This window comes from Triturus cristatus, chromosome 3_1 (assembly GCF_964204655.1).
Source record: "Triturus cristatus chromosome 3_1, aTriCri1.1, whole genome shotgun sequence".
NCBI lineage: Eukaryota > Metazoa > Chordata > Amphibia > Caudata > Salamandridae > Triturus > Triturus cristatus.
In genome coordinates this window covers 399,060,389-399,077,783 of record NC_140583.1, presented here as the reverse complement: position 1 = coordinate 399,077,783, position 17,395 = coordinate 399,060,389, and the positions used below count along the sequence as shown (strand labels likewise).

Below are 17,395 nucleotides of genomic sequence, written 5' to 3'. Positions count from 1 at the left end.
CACACCTGCGCCTTCTGTCTCGTTCTCTAGATCTTGAATCTCTCCAGGCACGGAATCTCAACGAAACCCTTAAATTACCGCATATTTTCTCTTCAACAAAACACCATCTTAACCAGGCTGTGGGGAGAAAGGACCTCAATCAGATCTTAGCTGCAAGGCTACACCCGCTTCCCCTAAAAGAACTGTATCCAACATGAAAGTTGCTTGGAACCTTCACAGAGTGCAGATTATGCAAATACAATAGGGAATCACTGGCACACATAATCTAATGCTGCCCAGCATTGCAACAGGCCCGCCAAATCCATCTTAGGCTCATTTTCCTCCAACAGGGTATTTGCACAACAAAGTCATTCGTCAGCTTTATACCTTAGACACTGTTAAAAATGTGTACAACATATGCGCACCTTCCTAAAAGGCAGCATGCTTATGAATACTAGGGGAAGGGAGAGAGAGAGAGGGGTTTGGGTTGTTTCGAGTTTATTTGGCATTTGTATTTGAAAATCCACATGACGAGTGCTGTGTTGCTCATCACCTTGATTTGTATGCATTTAGCGAGCAGTGAGCAAAGTTGTATATTGGATGTACTTTTATGCTCTTGATACATGTGAATAAAAGATTTAAACCATAAAAGGCAGCAAGCCCGTAGTAGGCAGCGATCAAAAGCCAGATGAGGATCATGTCTTTAGGGGCTTCTCCCCCTACACGAGTACGACATCATCGACAGGACCTAAAGTCACCATGGGAAACTCCATATCCTACGCTGGACAAAGAGTAATAAGGCATGTGGGGATAAAAAGCACTGACACTTTATTGCAATCCTCTAAACGATAAACAGTTAACCTCGCCACAAGAACTTTAGCAATTAATCAATGCCTTACGCATCAAATTGGGGATAAGATTTTATAATGAACTTTTGCTTTTAAAATTGTTTTTAAATTTGATTGTTTTCCTGTTTTTGACGCTTTTTGTAAAGATTTTAAGTAATTACACAAATAAAAATCATTCATTCAGTTTTGTTTACCTTCACATTCTGTCAAAACCAGCCAAATTAAAACTTTTAGCTCCACAAATGAGAACGCAGATATACACCACAACACAGTGTTTCATTGAGAAGATGCTGACGAATGGGTTTTTTACCAGCCAGTTTGCTAATGGGTCCTTTCCCAATCAAAAATGGCCGCCAATTGACATCACCACGCAATGAGGCATACAGCATCTAACGTATTACAACAATTGAGTGTATGACTCACCTCCATGGTGATGCGAAAAGAGAGATAACCTCGCTCCTACCCGCATACCGGTTCTCATGCTGTAGAACGCTTGTGCAGAGTGCTTGTGCCACGGTTAATCCAAACCGTGAGCCGGGGGCTGGCACCAACGCTCACCCTCCTCCCACAGTCAAAACAAGAAGGACAACATGATTTCAAAAGGTACCTCATGTGGTACTCCGATGAGTACACCTCTCGGACAGCACTGGAGAAGCGAGAACAAATGCAACACGCCCGATCCAATTTCGAAGTATCCTCCTCTCACTGTGTTTCACATGGGGCAGTGTGTGAAGATGGATGCTTCAGGGTTTCTTGTTGCGAAAAAGTGGTAAGTAATGAGGTCACGTATGTATATGTATAAGTAGCTGCTTTAATGGACCATCCGCACACAGGTAAAACAAATCACAAATGACATGGAATGCATGCTGGAACTTGGAATGCTGAGAAAAAATGTATCTCAAAGGACCAGTGATAAAGAGGTGAGTACCTAGTAAGCTAGGAGAGCTACGGAATACATAGTGAGTGAAAGCAAACCTTAACACTGACTATTAACTTACAACAGTTTTTACTCGTGAGCCCATGCTTTTCAGATCAAAATGGGGAATAACATGCAATTTTGGTCACACTCAGAAGCAACAAAAAAAACTACTGTACTCTACATTCTAATTTCTCAGGGCAAATTCATACAAGCAAATTCATGCATCGGGCAAAATTCAACTTCAAATGAGAAATCTAGTACAAACAACAATTGTGCCTTATTTCACAATCACCAAAGGACTTGTAATGATCCTGCACCTGTTTCAAAGTCCATTCAACAAAGAGTACCAAGTCTACTAAAATTCATTTAGGACAAACCATGCTCTGATCAGACAATTTGTCGCAACATTCTTTTTTTTAAACTTTTTACTAGAAGCTGGTGATGCATCCCTTTAAGATGTATGTCGCAGGGATGTAGAATTCCTATAGCTGACGCCGAGGACATATTGTTTGGGGCCAAGGCAACTAGTTTTCATGTGTATTTTGTCTTTGGGTCAGGTAGGCCCAACCCCCTGCAGTAACAAACCCTTTGGCTGCCAGTTTGCAGAACCACATTATGGATCAAGGAAGGGCACTGTCTGCAGTTAAGCTAATATGTCTGTCCATATGTTAATGCTGTTCAAACTTGATTGAAACTCGTCTCCCTCAATACAAGATCACTCCATAAACACGCCCCAGAAATTTTCACCCTCCTACAAGAGGATGCCCCTGACGCCCTCGCCCTGACCGAAACTTGGCTCGACGAGGACTCAGAACCCACGCTAATCGCATCCCTACCTCCAGGCTTTGATGCCCTTTGGCACAATAGGTCAGCAGGGAAGCGTGGCGGTGGGGTTGCCCTTATCTTCAAAGATCATCTGACAATTGAGAAGCTGTCTGGGGAAAACTTGGAGGCAGCAGACATACTGGTCACCAAGGTCTGCAACAGCGCCTCTAACATAGTCATCGTGACTGTTTACAGGCCACCTAGCTGCTCACCCTCCTTTGTCGACCTCCTCACCGATTGTATTACTAACCTTTGTTCACGCTTCCAACAAATGGTGATAGTAGGTGACTTTAACTACCACTGGGATCAGACACCCAGAGGGGGACAGGCTCTACTTATTGAGACAATGCTTACCTCCCTCGGATTCACCCAGTTGGTGTCAGGCCCCACCCATGAGAAAGGTCACACCCTTGACCTGGCATGGACTACTTCCCCCTCCGTGAACTTAATAAATATCATCCCCTGTGGGTGGTCTGATCACTACTCTATTAACCTTTTACTCCCTCCGGTTAAACATAACCCCAGTCCACCTTCTACCTGGAAGGTAGTTAGAAGCTGGAACAATATTTCCAGTCCTACCCTAGAGAGTACTCTTCGGAGTAACCCTGTCAAGAGGCCTATTACATTGGATCTGGAAAAATGGACAGATTCCATTAATAACCATCTTATATCTGCCATAAACACACTTGCCCCAATTAAAAGGAAAAAAACGGGAAATAAGGGCAAAGGCTCCCCTTGGTTTTCAAACGAACTCCGAGTCCTGAAAAGCACACTTCGCCAATATGAAAGACGTTGGCGCAAAGCCTATGAACCACAAGCTCATGCGGAATATAAGGCAAAACTCGCCATCTACAAAAAGACCTTGTTGAGCTACAAGGCCAAACATTACGAGAACAAGATCCAGATGGCCACTAATAAACAAAAAGAAACATTTAATATCCTCAATGAACTAAGTCAAAAACAGGTGCCAGTCGCCCCTTCTAGTAAGGAACTATGTAACAAATTTGTATCCTTCTTCTCGGATAAAGTCCAAGATATTCTGACGGACATTAACAATTCCCCCTTTAAACTCCCCCTTAACATGAGGGTGGAGGCAAAAGGGAAAGGAACTGAGTTGATATCCTGTTTCCAGCCCCTTGACTTGGAGACACTGCGAAGCATTGTGACCAAAATAAAATCCGGCTCACCATTAGACCCTTGCCCTCCCAAGATTTTCAAACTGGCCCTTCCAGCAATCGAGGATGAAATCCTGGCCCTGATGAACTCCTCGCTGGATTCAGGAAGTGTCCCACCCCAATTCAAAGAAGCTAGAGTTATCCCCCTTCTTAAAAAGCCTGGGGCTGATGTATCCAACTTGAAAAACTTCAGACCCATATCTCAGCTGCCCTTCCTCGCTAAAACACTGGAGCAATACGTCCTCCAAACCCTCTCCAAATTTATGGAGTCCCACAATCTATTTGAGGACAGGCAAGCCGGCTTCAGGGCTCACCACAGTACAGAACTGGTGATGCTGTCTGTTCTAGACGAAATTAGGACCAAAGCAGATAACAAAAAACCCTGCGTCCTAATTCTTCTCGACCTGTCGGCAGCGTTTGACACGGTCAATCATGCCCAACTCCTGGATAGAATTAGAGACACCGGCATTGGAGGGTCGATCCTCCGCTGGATTGAATCATTCTTGTCAGATCGTACCCTCAAAATACAGATGGGGGATCTGACGTCAGAGAAGGGGGATCTGACGTCAGAGAAGGGATCCATTCCTTGCGGTGTTCCCCAAGGGTCAGCACTATCCCCCCTCTTGTTCAACATCTACCTGGGCCCCTTGATCAGGAAGCTCGCCCTACTGGACTGCCAAGTCTTCAACTATGCGGACGACACACAAATCATTATCCAAATAGACAACAGCACGCAAGCACACGATAGGGTAAAAGATATCTTGAGTTTTGTGGTCAGGTGGATGACCTCTAACTCACTTAAGATCAACCCCGATAAAACTGAGGTGTTAGCAATCACAAACAATAGCAACCCTTGGAACTCCCAGTTCTGGCCCGATGAACTGGGGGCAATCCCTGCACCAGCCACAATGGTAAAAAGTCTGGGAATTAAAATCGATGCGAATCTCTCCTTGTCAAATCAGATCACCTCCGTCTTCGGGACTTGTGTGAGCCTTCTCAGGTGATTAAGAAAACTCTCCCCCATCCTCTCTTTCTCAACAATGAGAACCGTAGTATCCGCCCTGATCTTGGCCCGGCTCGACTATGGTAATACACTATATATTGGTCTTCCTTCCACACTACTGCACAAACTACAGGTGGTTATGAACAATGCAGCCAGATTAATATTTAAACTACCCAGACACACTCACGCTTCCTCTTTACTACAACAACTACACTGGCTGCCCATCAAGCAGAGGGCCAAATTTAAAGGCCTCTGCATCACACACAAGGCCTTGTTTGGGCAAGCCCCCAAATATATTAAAGAACGTCTGACAATCTATACCCCCGGTCGCACTCTCAGGTCCTCCGCGGAGGGTCTACTAAAATTGCCCACGTTTCCACTACTCCAAAACGGGGGGCCGAGCCTTTTCCACCCTTATGCCTCAAACTTGGAACAAACTATCAAGCAACTTGCGCTCTGAAAGCAGTCTCCTGCCCTTCAGGAGGAAACTGAAAACCCTCTTATTCACGGAGGCTTGGACCTAAAGCCCTTGCTACAATACTTTCATTTCCTGGCACTTCCGTAGTTCTGCTCACAGCGCTTAGAGACCTGTCGGTATTAAGCGCTCTACAAATTCAAGTTAACATAACATTTATGGTTCATTAATTAAAAGCCTTTATTATTAAGGTGAGCGCTCTCAGTAAATGTTGTAAGCTCTGACTGCACTAGTGACAGTGTTCTAGTATACAAATGTGTACCACGTTTTCAAAGTTTAGCAATATGAGGCTATGTATAATGCTCCCAGAATGCTCTCTGATTTGATTCAAATATTTGCAGAAGCTTGAAAGCAAGACTGATGATGATTCTTTGCTTTCAAAATAAAATGTTCAAAAAAAATTAAAGCAGGGAAAAAAACATTTTGCTAACCTACAGTAAAATTTCTGGTACCATTTCTTTGCAGCATCATTTAGTAACATGTGTTGATGCATGCTAGTATTTCCCCAAAATATTCATAATGGAAAAATCAGTGTAACCAGTTTCAATAGGATTATGGGAAACAAAAATAAACAAGCATTGGCAAAGCCAGTAGGTCTAAAATTGGTGAGCAGCTTTTAAGTTTTGTCAATGTGTAAATTGTTTTGGAATGGTTTTTATAAAACCTTATTGGTGTGGGAGCTGCCAGGCCCTCGCCATTATAACAAATACTGGCAAAAGCAGAAATTGTTTTTGGCCTCAAAAAAGCACACACTGCCACAGTAGTTAATGGCACTGAACAAAACTACTTTATATGCCGATATGCTCCTTGTGAAAGAGCAGAATGCTGTCACTCACAGTGAAGCTAGCCGATACAGAGAGAGAGATAGAAATGTAATAAATGCAAAGGTCATGGTCAACGCCAGACCACATTAGGGGTCCAATTATTAAAGAAAGTCTCAAAAGTGCACCAGTGGTATATGCCCTTGAATTAGAAGCAGCTATGGGGCTTTCGTAAACTCCCAAGAATTTACAGAAGTAGGACAAGAAATAGTGCTCCTAGAAAATATTTGTGAACTGTATTTTAGCATGAGCAAATATACATGTGTAGATTTGTTCATACGAAAATCTGCGTGTTTGCAAGTTCACTTTCCCTCCAACCACTTTTTTCCCCAATTCTGGAAGAACGCTACGTGTGCCATTGCCAGGAGTAAATTTCCAACATTTCTCAGTATGGGAAAAGATTAGAGAAGTGTTGTTGAAAAACCTTAAAACATGCAACTTAGTAGGTTTGCACACTCAAAAAGGCATTCTAACCCTGGAACTATTGCTTACCACTACCTTCAGCCCCAGTATGTAGATCAGCGGAAACGTGGCAATATAAGGGGATTGCAAGTATTCAAACACTGCTATGGTATGAGCCCTGGCATAATCTGAGAGGCTTTATCAGAGCTCTTATAGAACGAGATTGCTGACATAATTTATCGCCGCACTACATGGAACCAAAGGGACAAATGGATTTTCTTACAGGACAAGTAGATTTAAGAAACAACCTGCCATATGGACAAATAGATATTTTATTAAATTCCACACCCCTGATCTCAATATGCTTCAAACAAGTGCTTCCATTCTTGCACTAAAACACACATTTTACAAGAAAATTAGTGCAGGAAGTCCAGACTCTATTGTGAACGAAGAGGTGACTATTAGCCCGCTTCCACCTCTTTATTAAAAAAACTGCAAATCTGACTCTTGTACAAACCCTTATTTGCATAGGGGTCGGAATTACGAGTTCTTCACTTTAGCACCCCTGTTAATTACCAGGTATGATAAAATCCACTTTAAATGTGTCCAGGTCAAAGCTTCTAGAATTAAACAGTGAAACAAGGCAAGGTATCTACTGGATCATGTTGATTACGGTGCAGTAAGTACCAAAATCCATTTCATGTCCTATCTGTACTGTAAAACTTGCACCAGGTGCTATAAACACATCTGATAAATTACAAACTACCACACTATGTTGCTGTGAAAAATTCTGAATACCCCCTGGGGCGCTTTTAAATTGGGTCTCAGTGTCTTTACATTAGATTTAGAGATCACAGTTGATCTAAGTCTAGATGTCACAAAAGTAGTTTCCTGAGCAGCAGTTTTGTTTTTGACGGCAGTGGGTATTCAAATGTTCCTCTACCATCTTGTAGAAATTGTAACCTACTTACATCATTAAAACAGGACCTGTAGGCTCCTGTTGGGACAGGAATGCCTCCCCCTGCATGGTAAAAGACGTGTACCGCAACCCTAAGTGCTAAACTGCAAATAAACTGGCATCCTGACTTTACTTTTGACTTGAGAACACAACAAAATCTATGCCTACGCTGCAGGCCTAGGTGCAAAATTGACAGAGCGGGCCAGAAGCTGGCTTGTCAGGTCATTGAAGGGTGTCAAAAGATTTCCCGGGGCTGTGCGCGACTAACACTGGTGTCCCTTACCCATGGACAGTGAGTGATAGTGGCAGCGCACCATGCATTTTACCTATTAACCCCTTCGACGCGAATGACGGAGCGGTTCCGTCATGCACGTCGGTTGCGCTGTGCGCATGACGGAATCGCTCCGTCATGGCCCCGCCCGCGCACGGAATCTTCAGCGTGGCGCGGAAATCCGCGCCGCGCTGAAGGGGTTAATAAAAATGGCTGTGATGCCTATAGACCGGCTTGAGGAAAGTTTCAGTCATATATCCCTGTGTGTATGTTGTGTGAGTGTACCTGTAAAGTGTATGGTAGCAAGACTCCATATTATTTGCAAGTGTGTATGTGTGCTGTTACCTGTGAGATTCATTTTGGATTCCTTCTGGTCTGACATCGCACAAGATGAGAGGTTGTAAAACAGCCCCCAGAAAGTAAAAATGTATTTCCTGCATGCCTAAGGAAGAAGTTGCAAGTCTGGACAGAGAAGTGTGAAGGGGTGGAGACAGACTACCTGTAGAAATTCTCTGTCATCTTTCTAGCAAAGTATTGCCGATTAATCATTCTAGAGCATTGCCATTTTGTTAATGGTGGCTAAATGGAATGAGTAAGCAGATGCAGTTGCTTGTGGAAGAGATCTATCTGGGGAGATGCTGGACCTTCCCATTTCTTTGAGTGGTCCATCTTGTAAGGCTGATGAGAGCTTGGTGAAAAGCTTCACATTTACAGTGTTTACATTACATTGTGGGTTATCCTTCTTGGAGCCAGCATTACCACTACCACAACCTGCTGTGAGGAGCGACCTTGCACAAAGAGTATATCTGTGCAGCAGAGGAAAAAGGACCCATAAAAAGAAACCCGGCCAAATCAGTTTCTAAACCAGACAGGGAATCCACATCCCCTGTCTGAAAATACTGTAAAAAAGAGGGTGCCAAACTTTCCTACTTTGTTCCAGTTCAAACTGCTTCAATGCCTGAGGAGTAGAGCCACTGTGTTCCTGGACTGGTATAGCTGATAGCCAATATGCTGAAAGTTAGGGGATATTGCCTGGCTTCTGCAAGCCTAACTGGTAGAAGCTGTGGGTCTGCCAGTAACATTAGGAGATTCCTGTCCGCTGAGAAGGGAGAAGAGTCTTGACTCGCAAGAGTCTGCCTGCTGTGGAGGAAAATCCAATCGCCAAGCCTGATGTCTGTAATGGCTAGAGAGAGCAGGGGAAATACGGTAGAGCACCAAGAAGACTCAGGGAATGCTCGAGTCTCCCTGCCCAGCTGCTGAGTTAAGTATGATTGAGGAGAGGCTGTGTCGGACTTGAAAGTGCCAACCACAAAGTAAAGTCTGCCCAATTCCGAGACCGCCGTAGAGGAAGAGACAGACCTACCGCAGTTACTCTCTCTACCTTTGTCCCACTTCAGTGTTTGACCAGCAGCTCAGACCGAAGGAAGAAGATCCTTCCACAGCAACTGCCAGTGCAGACATCTTTGTTGGGTCTTTGTTGAGATGTTATGTTATGTTATTGCTATTTATAGAGCGCGCTGTTACCCAAGGGTGTCCTGGCGCTATGTGAAGTCCTACGGGGGCCATGAGAAGGAGACCAATGTAAAGATCACGCAGAGAAAAGCCAGGTTTTTAAGGCCTTCCTAAAAGAGAATACATTTGTTGTGGATCTAAGGTGCAGCGGAAGACCATTCCAGGTCTTAGCTGCACATACTACAAAACTTCTGCCTTCCCAGCTAGATTTGTGGACTCTGGGTACAGAAATCAGCTTTGCTTCTGATGAGCGCAACGCTATTTTTGGCCCATACCAGGCGATTTGTTGCTTAAAAAACTCTGGGCCTTCACCGTGTAGTGCCTTGTGGACCAGGCATAGAGCTTTAAATTGAGTCCTCTTCCTTATAGGCAACCAATGGAGCTTTTTCACCTCAGCTGAGATAGATGCATATTTTGGTGTACTATTAATCAATCGAGCTACTGCATTCTGGAGGATCTGCAGTTTATGCATGAGCCCTTCTTGCAGCGTGAGGTAAAGCCCATTACAGTAGTCCAATTTGGACACAGCTAAAGTGGTGATGACCGTTTGAATACTATCTTTGGGGAGGTAAGATATTATTTTTCTGCATGCTCTAAGCATAAAGGAGGTGGAGGATACAACCGCATTTACCTGGTCTTTAAAACTGATTTTGCTGTCCACCCATACTCCCAGATTTTTAACTTTTTTCTTGGGGGTGGGTAAGAGGCCTAAAGAGTCCGGCCACCATGCCGGGGTCCAGAAGCTGGGGTCATTGCCGAACAGCTCCACCTTCGTTTTGCCAGAGTTTACTCTGAGGCAGTTCTGATCCATCCAGCTACCTACCGCTGACATGCACTCTTGGAGACGTGAAGCTGTTCGCACCATTGCACCTGGCACTAATGACACCACAATTTGGGTGTCATTAGCGTAGGAGGTTAGAGAAAAGCCCTATGATTCAACGAGTGGAGCCAGTGATGAGACGTATGTATTGAAAGGTGTAGGGCTCAAAGAGGAGCCCTGAGGGACTCCGCACGGCAGGGAGAACGGTTGAGAAGAAAAATCCCCTAAAGCAACTGTTTGAAGTCTGTTGGAGAGAAAGGATTCAAGTAGGTCCCAAGCGTTACCATGGATTCCAATCTCCCGTAGACGGTCCATCAAAAGAACATGATGGACCGTGTCGAAGGCCGCGGAAAGATCCAACATGATCATCACAGCTTTACCTCCTAGATCAAGTGAAGACCTGATCTTTCCGGTGACTTGATAAGGGCTGACTCGGTGCTATGCCCAGCTCTGAAACCGAATAAGAGGGAAGCAGAGCCTGTGCGTCTAGCAGGTACCTACTTAGTTGTGAGTTCATAAGTTTTTCTGCTATTTTCGCTGGGAGAGGGAGTCTAGAAATGCGCCTGAAATTATTTGGGTCTTTAGGGTCCAGAGTGGGTTTTTTCAGCAGAGGCAAAATAGATGCGTTTTTCCAGATTTTGGGAAAGTAGCCTTCTGAAAACATAGCATTTATGAGCGAAGAAAGAACATGAGCTACTGGTTCCGAAGCTTGTTTAATAATGGAGATTGGACAGGGGTCATAGGGAGAGCCATATTTCGTTGTCATGATAAGCTGTGATATTTCCATGGGTGTTGCGGTGGAAAACCTATCAAAGTATGTAGTAGGGCCCTGTCCTAACTGATTGGCATCGGAATGAGGATAGTAGATATAACTGTTGCATTGATGAAATTTGAGAAAATTTACTCCACTTTGAGCTTGAAGAATTGAGCAATATTGTCACATAGTTCCTGATTCGCCAGAACAGTGGGGGTAGACGGACAGGCTAATGAAGTAACTGTTCTAAATAGTTTATGCTTGAGTTTTTTGAGAGGTTAGTTCGATTAGTAAAAAACTCTCATTTGGCTTTAAGCAGCAGCTGTTTATAGTGTGTTAAGCTAAGTTTATATTCGTTCTTATCGCTGTCTGTATAGTTCTTTCTCCAATTTCTCTCAAGGTGTTTGCAGACCAATTTTTGGTCTCATAGTTCTTGGGAATACCAGGGGGAGGATGGACGAGCCCTATTAGGGCGGATACGTTTTTTGGGCGCAAGTTTATCACCGGCTGCCTCAAGCCATGTAGTATATGACTGAGCAGATGTAGCCGCACTTGTCGGCAGACCACGGCGAGGAGTCTGAGTCGTCCAATCGAGCAATCGTTTTCAACAGCTCTACCCCTACCCAATCCACCAGCACATCCATGCTCCACAATCTCAAGTACACACCACATCAGGTAATTCTCTATGCCTGAGAAACACGACTGTGATATTTTGCCTGGGTGGGTTAATTTATCAAACACTGCTATCAGAGCACAAGAAGTGAACAGACATTGAGACAAACTGTTTTAAACTGTTAGAAGTGTTTGTTACACTGGACCAGTTTGCCAAACACTAGGATGTTGCTATCATGCAACATAGGCTGCACCTGAGCTTTTATTGTGATACTACCATGTTGTCCTTCAGAACAGAAAGAACGTCGTAGACCCGCTAGTGCATCACTCTAGAACTGCAGATACTTCTCTTTTTCTGAAAATAAGCTTTTGGCTAGACATTACATTAATGCATCCATTGTGTGTCTATTTTAAGATCTGAGTCTCTATCTACCCTCTTCTCTACATCTTTGAGACAGCTCATAATACCAGTGGCAAACAACTTTGACCACCACCACTGGGCTACATTAGTCCTCGTCTGCCCTGTGGCACCACAAATTGAATGCGACAGCTCCAAAGGCTTTTGGGGAATGTAATTTGTCCTTTTAATTTAGTGCTCTTTACAAATTATATTTTTCATATAAAAAGATGGATTGTTTTGTTCAATCGCAGAAGAAAAGCATTTTTGAACTGTGAAGCTGTGCATAAGATTTTTGCCGTCGTCACAGGGGTTATAGTTTCAAAAGAAGTACTTGGTGCTGTCATAATTTTCAGCGCACTATCTGCTGTCCATCATTCTCTTTAGGATGATGCACACTACACTGCCATTTTTAAGTTCGAGCATTCGAGACCTATTGTAATTTCGTTTGTTGGGTTAAAGCCATTCCCCCGCTTTTGATTTGTTTGTTTCAGTGTCCATCAAAAATCCTTGCTTGAAAAGTGGGCAGTCCTGCCTCTTTGTCCTTCCTTTCTCTCTTCCGTTCCACCCATGCAGCAGGGACTAAGTACTGTCTCATCACACTACAGTTCTTTGTCTGTTCTCTGGGAGACTACTTTATTTCTTTGTTTCATGCTCTGTTTCTGTTTCACTGTGTGTAGTTTCGGCACCATAGCGGATTACATTTATAGTTTTCCACCCTCCCACCTGCTCCTAATCCACAGTTTTTTGCAATGCCCATTTTTTTTAGGCTTTTAAGCAATTTTCGCTTTCAACCGTCATTTGGGCATCTTTTTAGTAGGATGTTAGTTTGAGTTTGGGCTTTGTTTTACGGAGGATTGGACTTGTCTCTCCTGAACATACACACATTATCGACCGCTGCACACCCTATTAGAGAAGCAGGTATGCTCCAGCAAAAACATTTTTTGGGGGGAGCTACTACATTTTTTCACAGTATCAGGGTCACTCGATATATCCTTTGGATTATGAATGTAGATCTAGTGATATGCACTAGTTGGGTTCCCAATCTACACAACACACCACCTCAATATGGCGCCTAATTATTAGTCTTCTTTACATGTTTGCATCCACTCGCCTCGACCGGATCCCAGCACTTCTAGTAGACTGACTCCATAAAAATTTGAAATGTCAGCAGCGCATTACCGCACAACATGCCAGGGACCCAGGCAGACATTTCAGGTGCCGAGATAGGTGAGCACTATCCCTGCCATACAGATACCTCTATTCCCCACGACCTCAATGTTTTTCGCCCCCTAAGATATATATACAAGGCTGTACACCTCGATCCAGTATCTGTACCAGTTTCCATGTTAGGCATTGACACAGAAGCGATGTACATGTTTTTTTACGAAGGTATTAGCAACTTTAACTGTTAGAAGCCCTGCAGTTGCGCCTTCATTCAGTTCTCTCCTTTTCCTCCGTATACATTCCAAAACAAGTAAAGCGCAAATGTTGCTTTACCTAAATCGCATTTTCACGCAACATTGAGGCGTAGCTAAGCCACATTCCATCTTAAACGCCACGTGGTCTCTGTAAAGGTGTATAACATTGATATAAACACACCATAAATGTATATCCTTGGCTTCGTACAAGCCGTCAGCTTCCCCATTATGACACCACGCAGTTTCCTAACATGGAGCCCTAATAGTAGTTCTCTCTCTATTTTTATAGTTACCGGTGTCGATTGAGTAATAACGCCACATCAGTTCGGGCTTCAACATTCTATGCACACCAAAGTAACCAATACCACAGTATTGTAGGGGATCCTCAGGCTCTCTCGCACGCATATCATGCGTCTATACAGGTAAATATGATCTCCGCATGCATGGTACAGCTAGCTCACATGCAGGCTCTGTTTATGTCATGATTGTGCACTTTGTCCTTACAGTAACAGTGTGATTCCCCGAAAACCTCCAACGTCCTGGGCATATATTTCCATTTTACCCACATGAGTGCTGTCTTGTTCAGGGACGGTGCGCAATGAATGAGATGGGGCAGATGTGGTGGCTGGTGGGTAGTGGGAAGTATGGGATAGTGGTCTGGTGGCAGGAGGTTAACTGCTGAGCTGGGGCCAGAGGCGTAGGGCATAGGTGAGTGGACCCCGGAATAAATTCACTTTGAGGATCTGGCTAGATAATTTTATCAAACAGACACCTTCATCTATATTGAGCCCAGGGCTGGCTCTAAGGCGGTGCGATTGGTGCCACCGCACCAGGCGCTGACTTGGGGTGGGGCCGCCATGTTTATTGTTTTAAAACACCAGATGCAAACTTCCTTGTCCCAGTAATTTTCAAGCATCAATAAAAATTTTACCATAACTCCGGTGATTAATGTTCTTCCTGGAGACAGACCTGAGCTTTGTCTGGTAGAGGACGTTTTGACTCATCATAGCACAGAGGGTTAATAGCCTGCTGCAAAGAAGGTGTCCCATTCAGATCACAAAGCGCATACACTATCTATAGGTCAATGGGTTACTGCTTTTGTCAGAGAGATCCTTATGTTATTTGCTGTTTAAAAGTTAAATTACTAATATAGAGCAGTGAGCTATTAACTGTCAACTGCAAGGAATATATTACAGCTTCATGTTTTTTTTGCCCAGTCTTTTCTTATCCTAATATTGTAAAAAGGGTTCATTTGGGTAGAAATCATTTCTTATCATTAAAGAAAACCCCTGACAATGGTGTTACATTTTAAATTCTAATCTGTGCTTTTTCAGACCAAGGACTCAAACTATAGTGCCTACCAGTATGGATGCCAATTGTCTCCTACACATTGTAGGCCTCTGTCATATGTAACATTTCCTATACACTAATTTATACATATATGATTGTCTCCGTGCAACGTATGTGTGATGTATAGTGTTTTGACACCTTAAATTGGTATGAGTGGCGCTATACAACTAAATGAATCTAAGAGACAGTGGTTATAGAGACAAGGGGAGCATTGTCAAATGGTGGTAGTGAGGGAATCCTTGGCGAGGTGGTCATTGTGGGGGAGGGGCGCCAGCAAGCATTTTCACACAGGGCGCCACCAGTACTAAAGCCGGCCCTGATTAAGCCCACACACCCACATGCACAACTAAGGCACCTCCTATAAAAAGATGTCTGAAAAAGAGCCCTCTCGCGGGGCCCGTGGGGGACTGCAGCGCCACCCCCACACCTACATACTATGCGGACACACTATATCCCACGACAGAATAGGTTGTAGAGAATTAATTTTTTCTTAGGAACAGTCACCATTCATTTTGTTGATACTGTTTAAAATGTACTTGCCCCTACTGCCACATATCCTCCTGCCTGCCCTCACCAGGCCGCTCCTCTCCAATCCCCAGCTGTCCCTGCACCTTCTCCAGTGTCAGCCAGCCCTGCGCCATCTGCCGGCCCCCACCATATTCCTCCAGGATTACAGACTTCGTTTCCTTCCCCCGCCACGGCAAAGGCATCGCGGCAGAACCCTTTAAACCCCTGACGCCCCCTCCATATCGCTACTCGCTCCCGCACTGCTTACCGTTACGCCATACTTCAGCGCGATACCCTGCAGCGTGTCCCCGGAGGTCACAGGGTGCTCGGTGTACCTCTCGGTCCAGGCGGCCGCCGTCACGCTGGCCGTGCTGCCGTAGGAGCGTGTTTTGGTGCGTGCTAGGCTCAAGGACAGTTCGGCCTCGGATTCAGATTCGGAGCCGGAGCGCGGATAGACGGGTAGGCCCAGTCGGCCTCCCGCCGCCCTCAGTGCCTGTGGAGATTCCGCCATGTTCCGAAGGGAAGGCGCCGTGTCTCAGGCTGACACAGAGGGCCGCAAAGCCGGGCTTGGCGGAGAAGTCCCTCCCGAGCACACTGGCCGCGGCAGAGAGAGCAGGCGGCAGAGCGTCTTGTGCATCCCAGCGGCAGCAGAAGGAACACGGTAACGGTGAGAACCCGAGGCTGTGTACGAAGCCGGAGCAGCAATGTGACACCAGGGCTCTAATGGAGAATGCCAGGGGGCAAAGGGGGGCCGCGGCATCAGAGATCGAGACGGTAGTCTACACCCGGCTGCAACCCACGGGAGAGGCACACCACAGCCTGGGAAGGACACTGCAGCCTTAAGGGAGATAAATAAACCGCCTGCTACAAGTACTTCAGCTTCGTGAGAGAGACAGAGAGAGCCTCCTGAAAAACACGCACTGTTCGGTGCTCCAAGCATGCAGTATAAATAAAACAATAAGTAAAGTTGTACAGTATTGCACTATAAGAATATTGTGGCAGATAGAAAAGGCACAACAGAAACCACACCAACTATGAAAATACAGTGCGCACATATAGCCAAAATTAAATACAGTATAATGAATTAATAAATGTTTTATTGCATAATTACGTGACATTATTGCAAATTACGTCACAGTATCAAAAAGTAGCAATTAAAACAGGTCTCATACCTTTTGTAAACAGGAATTTTTGCCTCAAAATACGTGGTTTAAAATTACAATTGTATGTATAAAAACACGGAGAAGGTTATGCGTTTCCGCTCAGACAGCCGAGATATCTGACATTGATACAGCGATTATCAGTCATAAAATATTAAAAATAAACCACACAGCAACGAGAGCAATACGACTATGAACACACCATTAAGCATTAAAGTGCTAAACAGTAAGCACAAAATACGCAGTAGAAACAGGGCCGTAGCCATGGTTGGGGGGCGCATTTGAGGGCCAAGCCAGTCCATATTTATTCCCCCCTCGTACCTCATGACCGAGGCAGCTGGCACAGTATTTAAATATGCGTGAGTTTCGAAGGTGAATGAACAATACATTTGCCTTTAAATTTTGGTTTTTATCTCGTTAGATTTTCTGCGTATTCCAAGATAGGACACATGTCAGGCTATGTCTTCCGACACATTGCGTGGAGATGGTTGTTTACTTTTCTCTCTTTGACTGCAAAGTGAGTAGAATTTGTAACAAATCAGGCTGGGGTACAAATGGAGCCATTGGAATTATGTGATAGGGAAGGCCTACATTTTGCAACAATGTTGAATAAATCATGTGGCATGAAAACATATGATGTGGCTTAATGTGCCACATTATGTGATAGTATCACATCTTTATTTTATATGTTAGTGCTGTCACGGCAAATATTTCACTTTATTAGTACCAGTTCCACATCCAAATACAGCTATATATATCTGAAAGGTGACCAGTCAACCTTTGTGAAGGACCTTCTATTGTGCGGCAGCACATGTTGCAGCTTTTTTTAGTAACTTCTGATCTGTCTGAGGTAGAAACAAAATTTGTTTTTTGTTAAAATATGTCGATTATATAGCAGATGATGGATTATGTGGCAAATATAGCCAATTCATAACGATGCAGAAAACGCGGCAGCTGCAAAATCACCTAATTCCAGTGGCCTTGCATAAAACGAGTGCTTAAATAAATACAGTAGGATGTCAATTTGTTTCTTTTTAAGTTTAAAAAGAAAGGTCATTAGCATTTGATAGATGCAATCAATAAAGTACATCAAATAAAATAAAGAGAAACCAAACAAGAAATGTTACAACATCTTATAATAGCGAACAATAAGGTAATCCTATAAGGTAATATCCTATTAATAACA

The 17,395-nt window shown here is 44.1% G+C and overlaps 1 protein-coding gene across 1 annotated transcript in view; it reads right to left on the bottom strand.

Moving 5' to 3' along the window:
• The window catches only part of LYSMD2 (LysM domain containing 2), a 230,738-nt gene extending 214,799 nt beyond the window's left edge, over positions 1–15,939 (bottom strand). The window contains exon 1 of the mRNA XM_085644186.1: positions 15,318–15,939. Coding sequence (XP_085500312.1) covers positions 15,318–15,560 — 243 coding nt within the window. The 5' untranslated portion in view covers positions 15,561–15,939. The remainder of the gene's footprint in view (positions 1–15,317) is intronic.
• Between the last annotated feature and the right edge of the window lie 1,456 nt (positions 15,940–17,395).